This window comes from Uloborus diversus, chromosome 2, assembly GCF_026930045.1.
Source record: "Uloborus diversus isolate 005 chromosome 2, Udiv.v.3.1, whole genome shotgun sequence".
Taxonomy (NCBI): domain Eukaryota; kingdom Metazoa; phylum Arthropoda; class Arachnida; order Araneae; family Uloboridae; genus Uloborus; species Uloborus diversus.
The window spans coordinates 25,252,319-25,276,637 of record NC_072732.1 but is presented as its reverse complement, the minus strand read 5'-3'; the positions used below and the strand labels follow the sequence as shown (position 1 = coordinate 25,276,637).

The 24,319-nt window shown below is 30.7% G+C and overlaps 1 protein-coding gene across 1 annotated transcript; it reads right to left on the bottom strand.

The window, feature by feature from the left end:
- Nucleotides 1-4,924: 4,924 nt before the first annotated feature.
- LOC129216914 (protein max-like) lies at nucleotides 4,925-23,344 on the bottom strand. The gene is made up of 4 exons (XM_054851132.1): nucleotides 23,197-23,344; nucleotides 22,792-22,899; nucleotides 13,726-13,849; nucleotides 4,925-5,482 (listed from the first exon to the last, which is right to left on the bottom strand). The coding sequence occupies exons 1-4, from the start codon at nucleotides 23,233-23,235 to the stop codon at nucleotides 5,280-5,282; spliced, it is 474 nt and encodes a 157-aa protein (XP_054707107.1). The 5' UTR covers nucleotides 23,236-23,344; the 3' UTR covers nucleotides 4,925-5,279.
- Between the last annotated feature and the right edge of the window lie 975 nt (nucleotides 23,345-24,319).

Here is a 24,319-nt window from a genome sequence, read left to right as displayed (position 1 = left end):
GAGCTGGAGATGGAAAACCTCTTTACTGAATATGCCACATTAAATATTTGGAGGCAAGATGGTCTAGTTAGTACGAGTGTTTGGGGGGAGGGGGGGGGGACACTAGTCAGCACCCCCTCCCATACACCCACATTTTCTTTTTCTTTCTTAAGAAAAGTGCTTAGCGGTGGTTTTTGAAATTTTCTGGGCCTAATTTTCTTTAAAATAATGCTTAAAACAAAATACATAACCACAGATAGATATTTTTTCTCTTTCAGTTTGTAAATTTCCCCGCGAGCCAGACAAAATCTATTAGCAGGCCGGGCCAGAGGTTGGAGACCCCCTGGTCTAAATCAATGGTGTATAGTTAAAAGTATGAAATACTTTCTCCTAAATTATGAAATTTAATGATATGTCACCAACATGATTTATAAGTCACCATCAGAGGTGAATGTTGCAAAAATTCTCAATATGGAAGTCTTTCAAATAGAAAGGGGAAGTGTCCCAAATTTTGTTTTTCAGCGAGTAGAAGGATTGAATATAGCACTTAACACCTTAAAAATAATTTTTTATGAAAAGTGTTCAAAATCAGAAAATATCAACTAACATACTGAAAAATTATGATTTTTAAAGAAATATAAGAAATGTTACTTTATATAAGAATTTTATTTTTCATCATTGGATAATGAGAAGCAATTTCTCTTAAATATGATCATAATGTGCAAACTAAATTTAAAAAAAAAAAAACTTCCCAGATTTACCTCACTTATTACTTTTTCAACCTTATCATGTCATGTTTCACCCCATTTTGATTTTTTTTTTTTCAAAGGAAGTCTGTAGAAAGACTGAAAGCTTTCACTCATGGTCACCACACATCAAACATGCAAACTTAGTGCAAGTTTTTTGGCAAAAAAGAGCATTAAATTTAGATATTAAATCAATGATTATAATTTTCAAATTTTTGAGACGTACCACTATTATTGCTGGTGAACAACCTGTTGCAATGTTGTACTTGTTCAGACTCAAGTGGAATGTAAGATGCTTCAATGAGAAATTATACAACTTTACAGTTTAGAAATAAAAAATCCAATATTTCCCAGCTAAAATATTATGATCCTACTTAGTAGCCACTTCAGAACAGAGCTGTTGGATTGGATTTAATATTTTGCATTAAATAATTTGTCCTACTGAATCAGCTTTTTGTAGCAGAACTGTGGAAGCCAAGTTTCTTATTTCTGAATCTTAAAAAATTATCTCAACTGAATTCCAAGGTAGCTTAAAAATAACTTTACCAGCTCTTTAATGGTCTGTCATTGATTTTGACGTGTAACAGAGTAAATGTTTTTTAATATTTTAATTCATTTATTTATTCACTGAGATTTGTAATGAATCAAGATTTTCCAAAAAAAGCTGTACAACTAAGTTTTACTGTAGCAGAGCTACCAACTTAAGCAAGTTGAGCGCTAAATTCTGTTCACAAAATGAAGAGTAGCAAAATTTCCTTTGAAAAATTTTATCAACTTATCAAATATGAGCACAACATTTTAATTTTAGTTACTGAAATGCTGGTGAACTTAGCAACTGAAGAACTATATATAACCTTCAAATTCCTAGCACCCATTTGCCAGGGAGACTAAAAAATACCTCGGCAACTAGTTGCACTGAATTTTCCTATCAATTCTGAGAAATCATTTTTCAGGCAACTAAAAGTTTTTCTTGGCTGTAAAGATTTTACAATTTTTCTCAGACTTTACATAAATAGAAAAAAGGATTTTTTTTACATAAATTTTATTTTTGTGTATCACTGCAAATAAAATATTGAAAGTAAATATTACAGCATCTAAAATGAAATCATTTCCAATAAAAATTATATTTTATAGGACATTTTCTTTTTCATGTAATAGTTGTGACAACTCAGAAATGATTCGCAAATTCTGTAGCAGAAGTCTGCTAAGGAACTCTTATGCAAAAGTTCCATACAGAGCCTTTTTTAAAGCATCTGAAGTAGACTCTGCCCCCACCTGCCAAACAGATGGGGATAAATTATTTAAAACAGTCATTATTATATAACAAATATGTTTTCACAATTCCTATGATTTAAGTTATGTGAAAATTATAATAGAAATTATGAATGGTAATATATACACAAATATACATACAATACACACTAATAAAATAAAGAATTAAAGAATAAAACTTTAAAGACTGTGTGCAAACTGAGTGATAACATGCTATCAAATAGGATAGGTAAAACCAGAATTGAATGACAAAGAATAGTGCAATGAAAAAAAAAGATATACAGAGGTGTGAAAATTATTAAAATAACTGTGAAATTTACAGTAAATCCTGGTTATATCAAAGAAATAATACTTTATTTTTAAAATGTTGATACATTTAATATTAAGGGGGCATCCTGTTATTTTTTTAAATACAGATTCGATCCGTCTTGGCATTCAAGTTTTTGACAATTTGTACTTCCTCGTCATGGTGCCAAATTTGAATGAGTCCTTCTGTGAGACAATTCTTGTTTGTGACGTTCTATTTAATTTTTTCTTTACAATGGTTCAGATATTCTCTATTGGGCTCATATCTGAACTGTTTGAAAAAACAGTTCAAAAAACTGGAAAAAAAAAAAAACTTTAAGAATAAAACAATACTGATGCCAACCCAAGGAAAGAATGTAAAATACAAGCACAGCAAGCCGATAGTTTTAAAATTTTATTTTAAATTTGATTGTTAATCAAACACATGCTTTATGCAATGCGAACAATTTCATTACTTTAGGTCAAATGTTTCTTTTTTATAAATGCCAAAATTTAATAAAGTAATGACCCCCAAACTACTCTAAAGGAGTGAAAAAATGATTGGAATAACAAAATAAATTATCCTTCATGAATTATTGCAAGTATATACAAAATTATTCAAGAAAAACCGTAAAAAATTACAATTATTCTAATAATTTTCTCACCTCTGTATATATATATATATATTTATATGGGACTAGGTGCCGAGAGTAACATAATTGGAAGGAAATAATTCATAGTACTATTTATGGGTCTTTGAAATGTTTTATAATGTTTCAAAAATATAAAAAATTAATGCAATAAAAACAGCTTCTATTAGCAGTCAGTTAACACAAAGAAATACTGTCTCAAAAGATAAATACATTTTAATAGCAAAGTTGAAAAACCTCACCAAAAGTAGAGGCTTACAATTCCTTAAAAAGTGAGCATACTGAAAAAAAAAAATAAAATAAAATAAAAAAAATAAAAAAAAAAAAATTAAGCTGGTAGTGCTGAGGGTTCTTTATTTTGTGCAACTTGCAGCACCAAAATGCATCCTTCTCCAACAAAAATTTTACTTGAAGGTTTAAAAAAATTGTAATTAATAAATTATTAAATTCAAGTTAAATGGAAAAGAGAAAAACATTTGATGCTGCAAGAAGTTAAAATATTAATAAAAATACTTCATAACTATTTATTATTAAAAGGCATATTAGTTATTTATACAAATTATGAAGTTCATTTAAAAATTGTCTACTATTTCCTTATTAAAAGTTGATTCTTTTTGTCCATAGTGAGAAGAGTGAAAGAAAAAATTTATTTCAATGTCATTTTCTGAAATCAACAAATTGTTGCATCAACTTTTACAAAACACAAAGTTGGAGAAAGGATTTTTATTAAAATAGTATTTAAGAATCCGTTGCAATGAAATTTCATTATGTTTTAAACAAAATATTACAATTAAAATAGTTTATCCATACAGAGGTTATCTGCATTGTAGTTTTTGAAATTTTTCGGACACAGAATAAGTGTGAACATTACTGTTACGTTCAATCAGAAATATACAAAACCCTGGTAATGCCTAGTTGCAGAGTGGTTAAATTTACTAAGAAACATCTTTTGAAACCATTATGATGCCTTTAAACTCATTACACCAACATAGCTGAAACTAAGTGCTATCAAAACATCAATAAAAATATGAAAAATTTACAATCTAACCTAGTACACGTATCATAGATGATGTACAGGAAAACATCTGAATAATAATCAAAATTAAAAATGCTTCATAATGGTGGGTAATATGGTATATTGGCAGTGATAGTTTTACTTATTAACTTCATATATTCATCATGGAAGAAAAATCCCAATAGAAATACTGTCATACAATGTTTTGCACAATTATTTCATTTGCAAACAATTTAAACTACCAAATGACATGGTTTTAAACAACAATGCAGTTGTTAGTTTCAAACTTTAACAATGTAGTTGTTTTACTAAGTGGAATCTATAGCCACTGTGTCATTCGATGCAAGGCATTCATTTACAAATTGTAAAATATAGACAAGAAATATTGCAATTTGTAGCTCGTAATAGCTAAATTCAAAAGCACAAGAAATAAAATTTGAGTAGAGTGAATTAGGAGAGGAGCCCTCTTTCATATTTTCATAAAAATGATTATCAGGCATTTAGGTAAATACTCAATAACAATGGTAGCGAAAAAACAATTGAACTACGAAAGAGAATTAAGTAGCTTCGCTGAAATAATCAGTTGTTGAAACAATTAGGGGATATTTTTTAAACTTTATATGGAAATCGAAATTCTGTAATTATGTGCATGAAAGTTTTATAAATAAAATGAGTTAAATTATTGTTTAAATGAACATATAATAAGAGTAAAAAAGAAATAACTTCTTTCCTGCTGAACGAATTCTTGCTATTCTACATGTAGGTCCTCTTACTTACAAAATATTGTCTTAAATCCCATTCCTAATGGCAGATTACTTAAATTTTCTGCTCATCATTGATTTTACAATAAGTTTTACATCACACATCCTCATTTTGATTTTTAAAATGTGTATTTTTAGCAGGATTTCTCAACCTACATTAATAAATAATCATCCTATATATACACATTTTTAAATTGGATTAAGAGGTAAAATAGTTCATAATGCCACAAAATTGAACGATGGAGAAGTTTAAATGAATGTCACAAAACTATGACACATAGAGATATACATGAGAGAAAATGGATGATCATTTCTACATCAGTGGAACATATCAGACACATCATGCACTTGATTATTAAGCACCTATTGACAGCTTGAAGACTACATACATAATACACATAAACTGCTTTACAAAGTAAACCAGTCAAACGATAAAATGACTATCACATGAACTGAGATCCTTAGAAATTCCACTTATTTAAAATTGAAGTATGTACACCTGACTGCAACAATCAGCTAAAAGTCGGACGTGTTTTTCGAGAAATGCATGCTCTGGGGGGTTCAGAAAACATCAACGTAGTTGGGAGTCGAGGGCGGTTTTGAGCCGTTTACGCCTGCCGTCCTTCGATTCATCCGTATCGGAGCTGTCGTCGGACTCGGAATCGGCTTCAAAAGTGGAAATGGCGCCTGCCTTGCTATTGGCGAGGTTGGCTTCTATCACAGCTGCTGCAGCTGCAAAATTACCAGTTGCTTTGGCTTTTTCTAATGTGCGAACTGAAAATCAAAATACAAGGTTTTTTTATACAGTAAATAACTCTGAGATCTAAACAATCAGGGTTGCCATTCAATTTTGCAAAAAAAAAAAAAAAATCCCTGTGCTTTCCCTGCATGCAATATTACAAACAAGCGTACACTGATATTTAAAGAAGAAAATTAATATCATCCTGATAGTTTCATCACAGGGGGAAAAAATACTAAACAAAAATATAAAATGAGGGGAATTAAAGAAGAATTTCTCAACTGAAATAATTGGTGATTGAATATATACAGTAGAACCTCCATTAAGGGACACCTCTATTTAAGGACATTTTTTCTGGTCCCAGTCCCTTTGAATGGGGACTTCCATGTATTTACCTCCAATTAAGGGACACTCTGTTTAAGGGACAGTCACAAAGCAAAAAATAATATAAAAGCACTTTAGAAATAGTGGCTTTACTAAAATTCAAGATTCACGTTTCCTGTAGAAATTAATTGAGGTAAGTTTGACATGAACATATTTGAAGGAAACAAGTAATATATTGTAAAAAAACTTGCTGAAATGAACAGGCATGATTTGCCCTCTCAACAGTTTATTCAAGTAGGTTCAGGGATGACGGAGGGTGCACAGCAACTAATTAGCTTGGTATATATAATTTAAATTTTGAACATTAATTGTAATTTACATAGTATTACATTGTAAATTATGTAACATAAGGCATGTACCTGTAATGAATTACTTCAAAAGTATCTCTGTATGCTACAAAACTTTGCCATAACAAAATGTTCTCGATTAAATTTTAATAAAATAATATAAAAATTTGAATAATTGTATTTTTTATTTAGCATATATATGAAACATTTTCAGTATTTAATCTTAAGTGTTAATATTTAATGTTTATTGTGATATTTATACTGCTAAGTACACAGCATGCATCAATTCATTCCCTTCCGAATAAGGGACACCTCTATTTAAGGGACAAAATATCTGGTCCCCTTAGTGTCCCTTATTGAGAGGTTCTACTGTATTTAACTTTTTATACAAGAAAACAAAAATCTTCTTGAAACCATGTAACCATTCATTATTTGGATCTAAAAAGATAAAGGTTCGAAAGTTAAGCAGAACAATGAATTATTGATGATAAATTTCGTGCTCTCTAAATTAAATTAGCATAAAATTTAAGGTGCATGTCAAGTAAAGCAATAAAAAATGTTTGTTTTTATGATAGATATATTTTAATATTAACAAAAACAAGAAAAAAACTAAGTAAAACTGCTATTTTTCATTTTATTTTATTTATGAACTTTATTAATATTAATATTGTTATTTATTTTGGTAGTTTATATATTTGAGCATTGATTTTGCGACTTTAATTCCCTGAATTTTCTAGGTTTTTGAGGAAATTTTCAAAATTCCCTAGATTTTGTTTTTTTTTAAAAATTATTTTTGAATTCCCCGAGTTCTCAGGTTTCCCTGTGGTGTGTTAACCCTGACAATAAAATATACAGTGAGATCACATCACAACAAATTTTAAGCTATATAATGGAAAGTAAATCAAGACTGAAAATTTATTTTTTTGAAGCTGATATTTCGTTTCATTGGGATTCATTATAACAGGATTTCATAGTAAAATCTCAAATGATTCAATTTTTTCAGCTAAAATATTTAAGTTACACAACAGAATAAACAGATGTTATTTCAATCAGAAAACCAGTATCTTCTATTAATTTTTGAAAAGCAGACCTTTTGTATGGCAAGATGATACATGCTTGGGACCATTCAAACATGCTTTCCATGTTGGCATGTTTGTAAAGAAAATTTTTTTTAACCTACAGTGGCTCTTTGTTGAAAAACTGTAAAACTAAAATAATGCAAAACTGAATTCGAATATGAAGTCAAATTTTTTTCCCGCATCATTTCTATGCCATTCTTAATAAAACCCAATAGTTTTTTTTTTCAAAATATAGCCTGATTTTATTTTTAAAATTTGTCAAAAAATAAAGAGACAGAGAGAAAACCTCTTAAGGCATCTGCAGCTCAGTCACTTTCCTATGCCGGGCTGATGAGTGCTAATAAGCACGAAACTGCAGTCCTCGGCTGGAAATGACTGAGCTGGCGGTGTATTTCACGTAACTTCGCTTTATTAGGATGCAAATAAATGAAAAGTCTCTTTATTTTTGTAACAACGCTTATTTCAAGTTTTTAAATCGAAATTCCATTTTCTTATATGAGTCAAAAATTAAAATGCTGAATCAATGTTTTTTTTTTGCTTCAATTGTCTCCAGATATTATTGACATGTTTATCATAGGACTGTAAGATGTAATTCTAAAATAAGTTTATCAAAAATATTTCTTTTACAAGCCGTTTTTATACTTCACTTTGAGGATTGCGATCTTTTTTGCATCCTCTATGGGAATCAGACTTTTCGAATTTTCGATATTTAGTAGACTTTCTTAAGAGGTAAACAAATATTCTTTTTTGTAAAAATCACTGAGTTCATAACGCTTTAAACCAAATTCTGTACTCTTTTAACAGTGTTTTGGGTTAAAAAGTTAAATGCTGAACCCCTGCCTTAATTTTTTTCTTACAATTATTTTAAATACTATAATACATATAACATTTCTATTATAATTTAACATAATGTAGAATGGTAGATAAATATTGATACTTGATGGGTGCCTATCTCCCAGAGAGCGATGCCTCCCCCCCGAATACTAGAAAAATATTGAACAATGATTTTCTCAAAAGAAAAGTGGGAAAACACTTAACTTCAAGTGCCAATGATGTAGTTTGTGCCATCTCAAGATTCTGAAATTCCGTTTTTACAAAAAAAAAAAAAATTGCAAAATTATTTGATTTTTTACAAATTTGATTTTTCACAATATTAATTGGTTTTTCACAAAATTATTTGATTTTTCACAAAAAACGGACCTTGTGAAAAATGCTGAACAGACCCCTGAACATTGTTTCTAAAATGCAGGGGGAGGCACAATTGACTGTGATGCCCCATTATTAGTGAACTTTACTTTAAAATTTTATACATCACAGGGATGAATGAGAGTGATCAGAGCAAAAAAAAAAAAAAAAAAAAAAATCTTAAAATCATGCAGAAAAGGGATGAGATCAAAATAGCCCCTGGAGTCCATGACATTCCAAAATTCAACAAAATAATGTTAATTTACCAGTTTCAAAGACAATACGATATTCCCCCCCCCCCCCCCAATAACTATGCTTGAAATAATTGGGTAGTAATAGTAATTAATGCATGGCGCATATTGTACTTGTATTTCTCAAATTTCAGTTATAAAAAAAGTTCAAGAAAATGAGGCTAACTAGAAAAATAGTTGTATATTAAACATTATTTTTTTAGTTCTTTTAGGCAGGGTTCATACTCTATTTGGATGAAAAAATTCCATGACTTTTTCATGACTTTGTTACATGAAGAGAATAGTACTATTTAAAATATCAAAATTTCTTTTTTTTTTTTTTTTTTTTGAAAATGAGCATTAGCAAAACTTTTATGTAAATGCTACTACCTGATTGAAAAAATATCAGTGTACACCTAAAAAACTGAATAATTCTTGCCTGTTTTCATCATATAAGTTTAAGTTAAGTATAACTACAGTGAATGATGCTTAAATGTTGACTATTTTTTTATAAACAGGCAGAATGATAATGATTGGGGAAAAGGTTGAATGAATCATTACTAAGAGTTTCAATAAATTTGCTTTAAAGTTGCCTTTTAGTGTCAACTTGACAATTTTTTGGTTCTTTAAAATAAAGCCACATTCTTTAGTAAATTCATGTTTCTAAACCAGTTATTTATTTAATATATATATATATATATATATATATATAATAAAAGTGAAAAATATTGAAAAGACCACAACAAGAGCCCATAGATGCGCAACGCAGCAAAACTAAAAAGCCAAGTATATATATTATATACTTGGTATATAGTATATATATTATAAATGTTTATATATATATATATATATATATATATATATATATATATATATATATATATATATATATATATATATATATATATATATATATATATATATATATATATATATATATATAAACATTTCATAGTAAATAAATCTTTTGATTTAAATGTACTTGTTTACTTATTTGTACATTTTCAAATGCATATAAATTAATAGGTTCACAAATTCCAGAACATGTTTGAATAATGACACAGAACGTACCAGTGGGTCGCATTAACTAGTTTTGCGGGCCGTATGTAGGGCACTACTGTTTTGAGCATTAGAATTCCCCTATTTCTGTATTCTATCGCCTGACTAAAGATTGTCCAAGACCTTCAACAAATTGAGATAAACTCTGATAAAATTTAAAATTCAAATTTAAGAGTGATGGAAACGAACTTGGATGCAATGTTTTTTGAGTTCGTTCAATTTTTCAGTTTAAATAGCTTTCATGGTGCAATACTAAATCACTCAAGATTTCTAATACTTTTTTAGCTACTGTTACTTTCTCCCACAACATTTTTCCATGACAGAAAATAAATTTCCATGACTTAGACTGAAAATTTCAATTTTCCATGACTTTTCCAGGTCTGAAATTTGCTTATTGTTTTTCCATGACTTTCCAGGATTTCCATGATCCGTACGAACCCTGTTTAGGATACATTATTGGAGTGAGGGACAAATTGAATGAAAAGAATTAAAATCTCTTTTCTTCAAGATATTTAAACTATGGTTGTGTTATTATTGCTTTTTATTTGCTACCAACATTACAAATTTCCTGCATTGCAAATTTCTGGCAAGTTTGTTTATTCCTATATAAAATTAAATTTTGAAGGAGAGGCAACAATTTCTAACCCCCGAGTCCTTGAATAAAGGGTTGAGGGAGGCAGGGTTCAAATGGCTCCCGCAAAGTTAACAAAGCGTAATCAGAGATTTACAGTAAAGAGTGCTGTAAAAATTTCTTTAGAATTTTAAGAAAAATTTTATGCTTACTTTTCTCCTAAAATTGTTCGCCAAGTTCTCTGATTAGCTGGATTAAATGTGACCTCTTCCCGTTGAAAAATCAATGATAAATAAGCTCAAAATGTTTTGGAATAACGTCTTGCTTACAGATAAAAATAAATTCAACAGTTTAGGTTAAATTGTTGTAATTGTAAATAGAAAATGAGGAATTTAATCTTAAAACTTCGTTGGAGTTCGGCAGGCACTGTATGATTTTAACTCGTTCCAAAAATGTAACTTAACCTTAAATAGAAAGAAAAATATTATCTTGCATTCTGGCAAGAATGATACTTTTATAACTAATCTTATATATAAAAATGCAATGCCCTTTGCTACTGTAAAACTCAAGAAGTAATTGATTACAGAACATTCCTTTTGGGTAGAAGAGTGTCTATAAAACCTTTTTATCTCTAAAACTCTTAGCATTTTGCAAGAATTAATTAAAAACATCCATGCCTGACTAATGATTTAAGTATTTTTTTTACATTGTTAAGAAAAATCTGAAATAAATATTTATTACAGGGTTGGGTTTTGGACTGTCCGGAACTGGTTTATGACAGGACAGGTAGTTTTTAACGTCCAAAACTTTCCGAGAGTGTCTTTACTGTCCAAAATTATGCTAAAGCGAAAGGGGTGTAATTGGTGTAGTCTAATCAATTTGTATTTACTGCAATAGTTGCAATGCATAAATATAAATGTTAATGAGGTTTAACTAATGAGTACTTGAAAATATTTTTCTCCAGAATGTTCATTTAAAAATCTTTTACTTAAAAAAAATTGCCAACAACTTTATTACATAAAAACTTCTATAAAAAAACATGTAACAGTTGGTACAGTTATGAAAGGAAATTCACAATACTACCAAGACAACTAATTTTAGTTCTATTTTCACTAAAAAAAAAAACCCTAAATTTTTTTTAATGGTTTTTGCAAATAGGTTTTGCATGATGTTTTGACAAAAATTGTTTTTTTAAATCATAAATTACAGAACAATAAATTGATCATTACATATATGCACTTGTATTTTAAAACTTGAGCAGTTTCTTTTTTTGGTTCATATTTTTAATATAATACATTCTGTAACTACAAAAAATTGTAATTTATTGAATTTAAGTCAATAATTGCACTATAATTTGAACACTTTCTTTTGTACGCATGCATAAATATCGAAAATTTTGGTTACTATTATGGGAAAAAAAACCTTATGCGTACAAATTGAAATTTTTATTGAAGAATTCAACTTCTACGTAACAGGATTAAAATCAGCTGTATAGATAAGTTACATATATATTTATACTTGAATGTTCACATTGAATATTAAAAAAAAAAAAAAAACAACTTCGACACATTTTGTTCTGTTTTTGATATTTTCTCTTAAAATATAGTTTTGCAAAAAATGCAGTTTTGAACACTTTCGGACACAAAGGTTTTGAACATGACGGTAAAAACCTTGCGAACCCTACTTTTATTTGCACACACGCATAATGCATAAATTTAGGGAAATTTGGTTACAATTATCAAAAAACATTACACTCATGCGTACAAATTGAAAATTTTAATTAAGAATTCAACTGTCATGCAACTAGGTTAAAATAAGGCTCACATTGAATAAATGTTCAATATAAAACATTACTTTGATACATTTTTTCTGTTTATGATGCTTTTGCACAAAATACAATTTCTCTAAAAATATAGTTTTGAGCACTTTCAAAGTTTTGGACAGGATAGGTTTTTACCGTAATGTCCAAACCTCGCCAACCCTGGTAACATCTTGCCAAAAGACAATAAGAAAATCTGCCCTTTCACTCATCTAATATCTGAAAACGCTGCTTCCGATTTGATTTCTTAGAGGCTTAAATGAAAACAATTATGACTGATAAAAGAATTTATGCATTTCAGTCTACTGTTAAGCGAGAACTGAAATAAATATGAAGCCAATAGCCTAAGGAAAGTAAGAAAGTTGGCCTTTTTAATCATTTGTTTTAAGTCAGCCATAATGATTTCAACTCTTTACAATTCAGACAGAAAACATTCTGTATACATCACATTCAAGAAACTGATCTGATAATGAATTTTTCCTTTCCTTCTTTTTCGTAATTTTCAGAGGATACAGAAACAAAACAAAATTGACTCATAATTGGACTACTAAACTCAGGTTATCTTACTGTTATGTTTGTAAACACAAAACTAACACCATTTTAAGGATATTACAACATGAAACCTTCTTTAGAGAGGTTACACGTTTCATATCCATACTAATTATAAATGATAAGTTCCACATTATTAAAGTGCAGTAACAATAGCAAGAACCAGATTCAGTTCGAAAGTTATTACAGCAATAACTGAGAACACAGAAAGTTAAAAAGCCAATAGGACACAATTCAACAAGATTGATAGCAGCATCAATTTTTTACTGATTGTAGACTAAATGAACAAAAATTCCCCTACTTTACCAAACTAATTATAATTTCTCTGACATTCAAAGTCTCATAGTTGAAAACTCAACAGGCAAAAACTATGAGACAATAAATCAATAAGAAAAAAATCCTGAAACTAGTAATCGGATTAAATATCTTTTAATACAAATTTTTTTCATTCAATTTCATATCAAAGGTATTTAACGCTCGACTTTTTAGTCTCATTACCGACATCTTCTGAATAATTACCATTACAATGAAGCAAACGACAACTCGTGCAAAGTCAACTATTTTTGCTTCCTGATTTTTCTAAAATCGAATATAATTTTAATAAGTTTCATTCTTTGCTTTGATTTTTTCAATGACCAGAGACAGTTGCAAACAAAACATTTCCCAAATTAGGTTTTAATGACTAAGCAAAATAAAAAGCAACTTTATTTATGTATTTTTTAATTAAGATTAATAAACCAATTTGGGGTCTTATAGAGTATTGCACTAACGGCACCAATGGATAGGGTGGATCTTAATAATCAGTGATTGTTTGAAAACATGGCAGAATAAAAAATAAGAACTTCCAAAATGAGGCAGAAAAATAATTACTTGTAAGGATTTGCAAGGACAAACGTGAACCCTGTAGTTGATGATTGAACCATCATTTTTAACAAAACATGGTTTTACTTATTAATTATTTATTATTACTATTATTTTTTGTTAACTTCTATGCAGTCAAAAATTTCTATTAAAAAGCACAATAAACTAATCAACACATTAGTTGAGCAGAACTAAAGAACTTCCATCGCTGAAAATGCATCAGATAACAAAAATATTCTGAAAAAATATCTTACTTTGTTCTTCAAGGATCTTATTTTGCCTTCTTAAATCATCAATATCTTGCTGATGAGCAGAATTTTTTCGCCGCATGGACTGAATGTAATCAGCCGCCTTCTTCAAAATTTGAGCTCTGGAAGCCTAAAATCACAATTTGTAAGCTAAACATTAAAAACTAAAATATTTATGAATACAGATTTCCAGCATCTCATCCAAAACCATTCAAAATGAATAAGGTAACAAGGGAGTCGACAAAACGAAATTACTTAAATGCACTTCCAAATTTTGCAAATCACTTGATTTTCAGAAATAAAGAGGTCAAATTGTCAATGTTTCTGCAGCTAAGCCATAAATCTGTATAAAAACTAGACAACTTTAATTAAAGTTGTCTCTTTGGATACAAAAGTACAAGAGAAAACACAAATGATAGAACTTAAAGTGGGTTTTCGGTTTTCTTGGTCTGGCCAGATTCAACATCTGCACATATCATTTATGTACTTGCCCTGAAGAGTCAGATACCAATGTAGCCAAAAAGAATCGAACCAGAAGGCTTCATTGATTTGTTTTTATTAAGTAATTGATATACATTCTGTGAAATAATTAAAAGAAGATTCAAAATACAGTAGCAGTGGTGCAGTAATTTGTTGGATCCCTTGGGTTTAATACTAGTACCATATTATAAAATTTCTTTGGAGAGGGGGGGGATTTTGTGATTAAAAGGAGAAACAAATTAATATGTGTCATCTAGTAGCACCATTTGTTATTAAAATTGATTCACATATGTACAGGGTTGGCAAAAACCCGGGTTTTTTTTTTATAAAAAACCCATGGACCCAGGGTTTTTTTAAAAATAAAACAAAAAAAAAAACCCAACTAAAGCTGTTTTTTTTAAAGGAAATGTGGGTTTTTTTCTTTTTTTAGAGAAAATGTGGGGGTACTTGTAATATATAGTAGCGTAAGTATATGCACAAAGTGCAAAAATTGTCTTGGGGTAAAAAAAGCTGGAAAACTAGTTAAAATTCAGCGTTTTCTGAAGAAAAGTATAAAAGACGACGAAACTCAAGAATGGTGAAGTTCCAGCCTTTTTAATTTCCATGATTACCAACAGTTAAGGCAAAGTTGCTTCTTGAGTGGTAAAATCTATTGTTCGTTTTTAATTATTATTTTTTTTTTTTGCATTTTACTTTATTGTATTCCATTTTGTTATGCAAAACTACTGTAGAACCTCAAGTAGTTTGAATATCTTTTTACTGAATTCTAGCTTTATCAAGACATTTCTTTGAATTTTATATTGCCTGTTTTTCTATTTCTGTATACAGAGTAAGAAATATTAAACTTTTTCATAAGATAATGAATATACTGTACATCCTATTCTGTTTTCTGTCCGACCGTTTGTAAAACCTGTTAATTTCTAAAAAAATATACCTTGTTTATTCGAGATTTGTGACGTGTTGGGTTTCAGAAAATAATTCACATGAAAGCCTTTTAGCTAGGGTAGTTTCCTCTGTACAATCTACAAACATTGAGAAAATCAGACGTGACAGGACTTCCAGTTATTTATTGACCAGTTAAAGAAAAAAGTTAAATATATATATTTTTAATCTTTGAAGTATTTTTTTAATGCCGTTAAGAGTTAAGAAAATTTAAAAAAAAACCCCAAAAGTGGGCTAAATAATGGTTTTTTTTAAATAGGTTTTTTCAAAAAACCCATTGGGTCCAATCCAGCCAACCCTGCATTTGTAGCAGAAGGACCGTAACTTGACTTTTGTTTCGGGTCGAGTTTTATCAAACACATTTATAGAGGAGGGTCAGGTGGGGTAAAATGGGTATAAAATAGCCTACTTTTGGATTTTGACTCAAATATTTTTGTCAAAATATTTTGTTTCTAATTTTTTTTTTTTTTTATACATTACATATGTTGAGAGTAGACTTAAATGATTTTCACACATAATTTGATACAAATTTATTTTTGAGAGGAGTGTTTATGACTATATGTTTTTTATACCCATCTTACCCCACGCAGGTGAAAATGGGTAGCCTGTGGGGTAAAATGGGTATTGAAGTCTAAGAAGTGATAAAAAAGCATACTATTTGTTCAATGCAGTGTGATAATATATAGACTTAAGAGTCAGTAAACAAAATTTAACTATTTAATTTAAAAAAAATACTGCAAACAGTAAATTTGACAAAATATTAATAAGGTTTCTTTCAATGCATGACATCCATACTTGTCATTCTTTAAAAAAAGTAATGGTCTCTATTGTTAAATCGTGGCTCATTAATTTTTTTTATTATTTGATGTTTTTCAATGAAATCCATATCATCTATATCAGGAAAAATAAAAAAAAATCCCCATCTCAGATTTTTAAAAAATATTTTGTCTCATAATATTTCCCTCAACAGCCATATATTTGTCAACAAATTCTTTCTTGCTTGTTTCCTCTAAGCATAATATTTATACCCAGACACCTGTGGTTAAACTTTGCTTCATAAGCATATTTTTAGCAGTTTCTATTCCAGATACTTTCCCAGAATGGAAACTTTCTTTTTCCACTATTTTTTATTTTCTTGTTTTTTAATTCATTATTTTTTTCACTTTCAACTCTTAGCCTTTCTAAAACATCTTTGTCAATAATTAATCTATTTCCTGTATTTGCCAGCATACATTTAAGTTGTTTTAAATAACTCATGCAGGTAGTTGTCAAATCTGAAGCACTTGTTGAAATTGCTGACAATATTGTACTTTTCAAATCTTTATAAGGTGACAAAATCGTGCTTTGTGACGCATACTTTTCGGATTGAAATGAGGATGTGTTCCGAGAATTTAAAGGTACATTAGAGACATTGGTAGCATCTGATTGCAATCAAATACAAATGTGACGACCAGCAACAGGCTGGCCCAGCATATTCTGAGGAAATTGTGATTTTGTGCACAAGTGCACACAAACTCTAGAATAAGTATACCGTTGGCTTCTTGTTATTTATTATGATGGAGCGAAGTTTATTTTATAAAGTCATGGCATTGCATACCTTTATGTTTCAATCATTTTAAATTAACCACAAATGAATTAATATTCATTTAAAGGAAAATATGCTGTAAACAACTTGGTGGAATGATAAGCCTAACCATATACCTATTTTACCCCATTTTCAAAATATGAGATTAAAAATGGAAAAAAATTCTTTTTTCTTCCTTGTAAGTTGAAGCAGCAACAAAAATGTCCAACTAAAGATATAATGACACAGTAATAAAAATTTCTCAAAAATCAGGAGCTGGAGATAGAAGTTTAAGCAGACAACATGCGGCTTGAATTTATCAACTTCAATTTAAAGTGTTACCTCTCACTAAAAAATAATCGACTGAAAAATATATTTTGTGAAATAGAATTCAGAACAGCCAAGTATAATGTCCCACTCAAAAAAAAAAAAAAAACAAATTTAACTTAAAATAATTTGTTTTTAAAACTATATATTTTGACTACCCATTTTACCCCACCTGACCCTAATGTATATCATCAATAAAATTTTATTTAATTGTTTATTCTATTGATTTTTTCCCTTACATTACGTTACTTAAGTGAAGGCAGAAGGGGCGCTATTTTAAGAGTATTAGAAAAAATGTAAAAAATGACATACGTATTAAATGAAAGAAAGAAATCTGATGCGTACACTTCACCTCTATTTACTTTTTGAAGTATTTTTAAAACTTAAAATATAAATGCATGTATTCATACACACATTCTTAAATTGGTTCTTAAATTCATATTTTTTGGCAGTTTTAACCCCTTGAGGACCAGCGCTCGGAAAACGAAGCGCAGCTACGGGACCGAACGTTCTGAAATGGAACGCCGCCATCGGCCCGAGCATTTACAGCAGTTAAGCCTAACTGAACAAAAATATTCATATAAAATCAGCATCTCAAAATAATGGCTTGAAATTTTAATGTTGTTTAAACAATGTACTACTGATTACTAATTACTAATATAAAGACTATTACATTATTAGAAGGAACGAAATAAGCAGAATACTAAAACTTTAACCATGTGCACAAAATTAAATGATATGTGCACAGAAACAAAGTTAGAGTTTGACATCGTGAGTGTGGAATCAAAGAAAAAGAAATGTAGCAAAATAATATGTTCCTTATGTAATTTTGATTAAAACAACTTAGGTCAACGAATTTAAACTAGTTATATTTCCCACGCGACAAGTTTCAAAACTGCTTCATAATTCACTCGAAAACATTCCCTTTCACTCACTTCGCTAATCATTTTTATTGCAGTTTCCCATCCCCAAATGAAAAAGAATAAATACAGAAGAACAATATCAGAAAGGATTCAAAAATAATCATAAACTTCAGGCCTCTTGAACTCATTCCTGTACTCTCATTGAACGGGGAATCCCAAAAGTCTGGAACACATACGCGAAAATATTTTAACCTTCCTTCCCTCCCCCATAATTTATTCAGCTAGATGTATATCTCTTTCAATTACTCGTAAAAAAAAAAGAGAAGCAAAGATATAAGCAAGAGCAATTGAGACCTCATAAATCATATGCGCAGAGCAGTGATTCACTGTTGTTTACATAAAAAAAAATCTATCCCATTGAGAGGCCCAAATAAGAAACTAAAGCGTGTACATGAAGGTCAAATACCATGTGACTCGAATATGATCAAAGTTATAGCCATTTAGCGCCATCTAGTATCATTTAAATATTCAATTCAATCGTTCCATTTCGAGAAAGCATATACGTGACGCTGGGACTACAGCGTCGATCAGAGCGCGTAGCGGATAAGTGACGCTGGGCTGATAGGAGAGGAATCATTGCGTAGCTTCCGCGTGACGCTGGGTGAGAACGGGTTAAGAAATGTTGAATGCAGTGCCAGGCACTCTCAAATTTAAAGAATTTTGATGTTTTCATTAGCATTAAGTATTCAAATTTGAAAGAAAATGCTGTATTGTTTAGTGAGAAAAGATGTTTGCAATAACTGCAAACAATAAATGTTGTATAAGCTTCTACAATTTTTTAATGATTTTGTTTTTTAAGTGAAATTGAATTAAATAAATAAATAAATAAGAAAATCATAATGATATTTTCCAAAAAAAAAAAAAAGTACAATAGAAAGCATTTTTTAGACCTTGGGTTTGAACCTTAAAAACCCACCCCTTAATTATGGCCTGGATATGTACCTAGTACTTATAGTTCAACCTTTATATTAACACTAGGGATGTCCAAACTGAACAATTACTGATATCGGTAAATGATTAATTAAAATGATAATGATTTTCAAAAATATCATTGTTTTTTGTTCATAATTTAGAAATTTTAGAATTAGTTAATGGTTGCTTTTTTTTTGTTACTTTATTTTTCTTCATAATTTTCTTATTGTTCTATCATGAACAGTAAAAATATTTAGTTAATAGCCCATAGCCAAACCACACTTTTAACCCTCTGCGTGCGGCTCAGTTTTTATAATTTCCAGTCCTGAAATACGGGTCGATTTTTTAATATTTTTTAAATATACATACATAACAATTTACATCTTTATCAGTCCTTTTAAAAAAATACAAGAATTTTATTAGCTTTTATGTTTACAAAAAATACATAATACACCGCCCGCTATTTCAGCGGGCAGGTTTTATAAGTTATCCATGAAATATTTTTATTTTCAGAATAATATAATCCATAACCCTGTATCTCGAAAAATAATACAGGAATTTAGTAAAAAAACAGAAAAATTCAGAGAAAAATATCAGTTTACTTTTTCAGAATACACATATAAATGTCGAAAAATAAAAAAAAAATCCCATCGTTTCTTATCCCCTTATAATTTGCCTCAAATCCATATCGATCAGAAATGCTTATTGCACAAAAACAGGAGCATCAAAGCGAGGCTACGAAATGCAAACTTACAAATATGCAAAAAAAAAAAAAAAAAAAAGAAATTCTGAACCCTCCAGTGCCATCCAGCAATGAAAATATGCATCAGACTGTTTTTAACTTACACAGGGAAATAGCGAGATCCATATTGAAATAATGGGAAAAAATTCTTCGCCTGCCATTTCTGATACATGAGACAGTGCAACATGTTACATTTGAGGCAGTGAGAACCAAAGGGATGTAAGTGATAAAATTAAAAATTTGGGATAACCAGTACAAATGGTAGGTGGACCTCTTCTCTGGCTTGAGGCAAGATAGCCCTAGCAGTGGTTGGAAGTAGAGCGCTACAAGTAGCAATGCTACTGTAGTAGCTACTTTTTTTTGTAGTTTGTAATGTAGCACACTACTTTAAAAAAAAGTAGAGTAGCGAGTAGTTTGATATAAAAAATAGTAGTATGTAGTGATTTCAGGAAACTACTTTTAATAAAGTTAAAAAAAGAAAAAAGAGACAAGGTTCAAACGAATCTGGCCGGTGCAAATTTTATTCGAGTACATCAGCAAGCAGATGCAATGAAACGAGCCTGATGTGTGCATCACATGACTTCCTTTTACTCCAATTTAATGTCATTTCCCCATTATTGGCAATTTTAATGTGATTCAATTGTTTACTCTCTAAATATCACTAACAGTGGCCATATTGAAACCAAATTTAAAAAAAAAAAAAAAAAATCGCAAAATTTGTCGCCAAGTTGGCGACAAAACTTGTCGACCAAAAGACTGGCGATATATCGCCAAGTGTCTGACAAATTATAACACCACTTGAGTTTAAATCGAAATTAATGATTTCCCCCCAAAAAGGAGCAAAAGACCCCCTTAGGAACATCCGAATGCAACCAAAAGGGAAGGTGCCCAACTAGGCTCCACTAGGAGTCTACGTACCAAATTTCAATTTTCTAGGGCATACCGTTTTTGCGTTATGCGACATACATACACACATACATACATACACAGACGTCATGAGAAAATTCGTTTTAATTAACTCGGGGGTAGTCAAAATGGATATTTCAGGTGTCTGTAGGTTCCTAGGTATCCACGTGTGGTGGGGTCGAAAAAAAACTCAACATTCATTTGGGGGTGAGAAAAATGGAAATTAAAGCCGATTTTTGAGTGAAAATTTTTTCGCGAATACAATACTTCCTTTTTTGAAAAGGAAGTAAAAAAAGTTAAGATCATCAAAATTCCAGTCGACCTCAGTTATGTCATTTTGGCACCATACATTGTTTGATGCCATTAGTTTGTTTGGCTTCTTAATTTTCATATTTTGCCACCATTCGCATTGAATAGAGCGTGGCTTAGGTAATAAATACTGTGAAGCACCGTTTATACGTTTTTATCAATTACACGTTTTTTAAATAGGTCCCTGCACAGTTCGATTAAAGGTTTTTTCATTTATACGCTTTTTTCATACGGTCTCTTCAAAAACGTATAATCGATGCTTCACTGTATAAGCAATAACTGCCAATTTAATAGCACATTTGTGTTTTCTGGAGAGATTTGTTTTCTTCTCATTTTTAAGAAGTTTCTTTGAAAGTATTATAATGTATTGAGCAGCTGAAACGTGTTTATAGCAGAAGAAAGCGATGAACACTCATTAAATAAATATACACTTATGAACATTGATTTCCAATTTACAAATTGAATTCACCCATTTTCTATCATTCTACTCAAAACATTCCTCTTGACCCCCCTATTTTCCGCCCCTGCCTTTACTTACACAACAATTAATTTCTTTTGTGAAGGAAGTGTTAAATATGGTTCAAAATGTTTCTACCCAAACGTATTGAGAATTCAATGCAACATATGTAACAAACAAAATTTTTGTCGGTCGGTAAAGTGGAATAAATTCAACTATGAATTCTGTAGCGCCACTTAGCATTAGTCAGTGTTGTATCAATGTGCATGGAATGTGTAATAAAATGTCCTCAAGCAAAAAGGGGGGGGGGGGGTCAAAATGAGGTCGAGCTTCCCCTAATTTCTGAGGTTTATCGGGCCCGGCACAAATCTGCACCAAATTCATCTGTACCACACTAAATGTATTTGCGCACAGCACAGCTTAAGTCTATATTATCTGGCTACGCTCATAACCTCCAACTTATGGAAAAAGATAGGAAGAGGATAGATATTTTGGCTTCTTTCCCTCAACATTTTTCAAATTTAAAGTTATAAAAAAGCGATAGTACAATCTCGGGTAATATTAGGGAAAATAATGGGATTCAGAGACTTTTCTCATTTATTTTTTTAAACTGAAGTTTCAAAAGCGCAATTTTAAATGACCTTTAATGATGTTAAAGGGGATTCGAAACATTCCCTTTGGAATTTTTCATGAGCTCAGAGTTCTAAAAATGCAATTCCGAATTACCTTTGGTGACGTAAAAGGAAGGGAAACTGAGGACCTCTTTATCCCCACTCATTGGCTGAATTTCCACATGCAGTAAAGGTCAGGGCCCGATTAATGTATTAGGGGGCCCTAGGCCAAACGCTTTTTTGGGGGCCCCTAAATAGTTAAACCTTACAATTTTAGCCATTGCATAAAAACAATTTTGGCCATTTGGGGGCCCCTAAAGAGCGGGGGCCCTAGGCCATGGCCTAGTTGGCCTATTCAGTAATCAGGCCCTGGTAAAGGTAAATAATGAAAATAAATTGCTTCCTTCTTGAAAAATTTCTGGATCTGTCGAGTGCCCCCCCCCCTGATTTTGGGAAATCAATAGATTTTCATTCATTTGTGGGTGTGATTATTGTTACGTTTTGATACTATTATATGCATAAAGTATATATCCTTCGACCTACCCACCGCCTTTAATGGAAAATTTGGTAATGACAGGATTGGAGAAAAACTAGCAAAAGTCATAAATTACTTGCTTTCAAATATCTTTGGTTGATTCTGCATTTTTTAATGAAGATTAATACTTAATAATGGGATCAAACTGTACGAGATTAGCAGAAAACAAAGGCAGTAAATTTTCTACATTTTATTGAGCAATATTTAAAATTATAAAAGCATGTTAAATTATCAACTAATAATTTTTTGTTTAACATGCTTTTATAATTTTAAATATGATTTTTTTAGTAGCGTAGTTAACTACGCATAAAATTGGAGTAAATTTCAAACGGAAATTAATCAAAGAAAAAAATTTTACCCGCACTTTATCGCCTTGAAATGCAGGTAAGGAATCTCTCAAACTGCTGAAGCTATCTTTAATATGATCTCTCCTTTTTCTTTCCAATGCATTGTGGTGAGCTCGTTTGTCAGCCTGTAATCGAAAACAACCAAATAATCACATACTGCGTATTTGATCTACAGGTAAAATTTTCATATTGAACTTCTGCAACAGATATATATTAACCCTTTAAAAAATTATCCCTTTCATTTAATTATTAATAATGCTAAATTTAATGTTCCTAAGTATGATACAATCGATCCTGAAAAGCAGAAAAGTGAGTGAATAAAGTTTCGTAAAGTCGTTTTCAAGATTTAAAAAAAAAAAAAAAAAAATCGAATCATGTTTCACAACAATAGAAGTGACTACATAAAAGGAAAATAGGCTTACATCGCTTTCAATGTCATTATCACGGTCATCGTCGCTCATTTCGATCTTTCCTTAAATCGTGTATAATGATTTTTGTACAAAAACGGATGAATAACTTAATTTGTGATGCGTTGCTTCATTTGACATAAATAAAAAAAGACAGGAAATAACAAATGGCGCCCACCACAACAAGAGCCACGCGGTCGTCACGTTCACCACGTGCGTCACAGTTGCCAAAAACATTATCTTCTTCCGAGTTCGTGGATAACACATTTCCATCATTTATTTTGAAAATTAATGCATCTGCAGCACTGAAAGAGAAAATTAAAAGATATTCTTCAAAGCACCGAACTTGAAATGCCGAAATTGAATTTCATCCTCTCGCAGTTGATGTGTATCAGAAATTTGATAAACAGATGTTTGTTGTGAGATGGTATAAGAATTACAACAGAAAAGAAGGGAATATGGGATTGTTTTCGAAATTTTAAAAGAATTTTGTTCTGAAAGAGCATTTTTAAAAACATAGGATTTGACCATTGTTTTGCCCCTGTCAGCAATTTTTGACGATCTAAAAGGGGGTCCGAAGATTTGGAAATGTTAGATATTTCAGTTTCAACAACGCAGTTCTAACGACCTCTGGTGACATTAGGGGAAGAGGAGGTTCGAGAACCTTTATTTGAAGATTTTTCGAATCTGAGTCTAAAAAACTCGATTGTATCCCATCATGTTTTATGTAAGATTAGGTTAGGTTAGTTGGAGTAAGAAATCGGGTCGCAGCGACTCTCTCCAAGCAATTTTTCGAAATTGAAGTCCTAAGGGAAATTGTAGATGATCCTTAACTGATGTTAGAGGAGATGGGGGGGGGGGGGGGGGTGACGTTCCTCCGGAAAGTAAGTTTTCGAATTTATAATTCTAAAAACACAATTTTAAACCGGAATTTTTGGAAATTTGGGACTGTAGATTATAAAAGGGGAATTTTCTACGATCTTAGGTGATGTTCGGAGGGAGGAGAGGAGTTAAAAAACCTTCAACTGGAGACGCCCATGTATGGGGGGGGGAGCAAGTGGGGGCTCAAGCTCAGAGGAATGGATGCTTGGGAGCTATGCTCATGAACTTTTTAGAAAATAAACTCCTAAAAGCATAT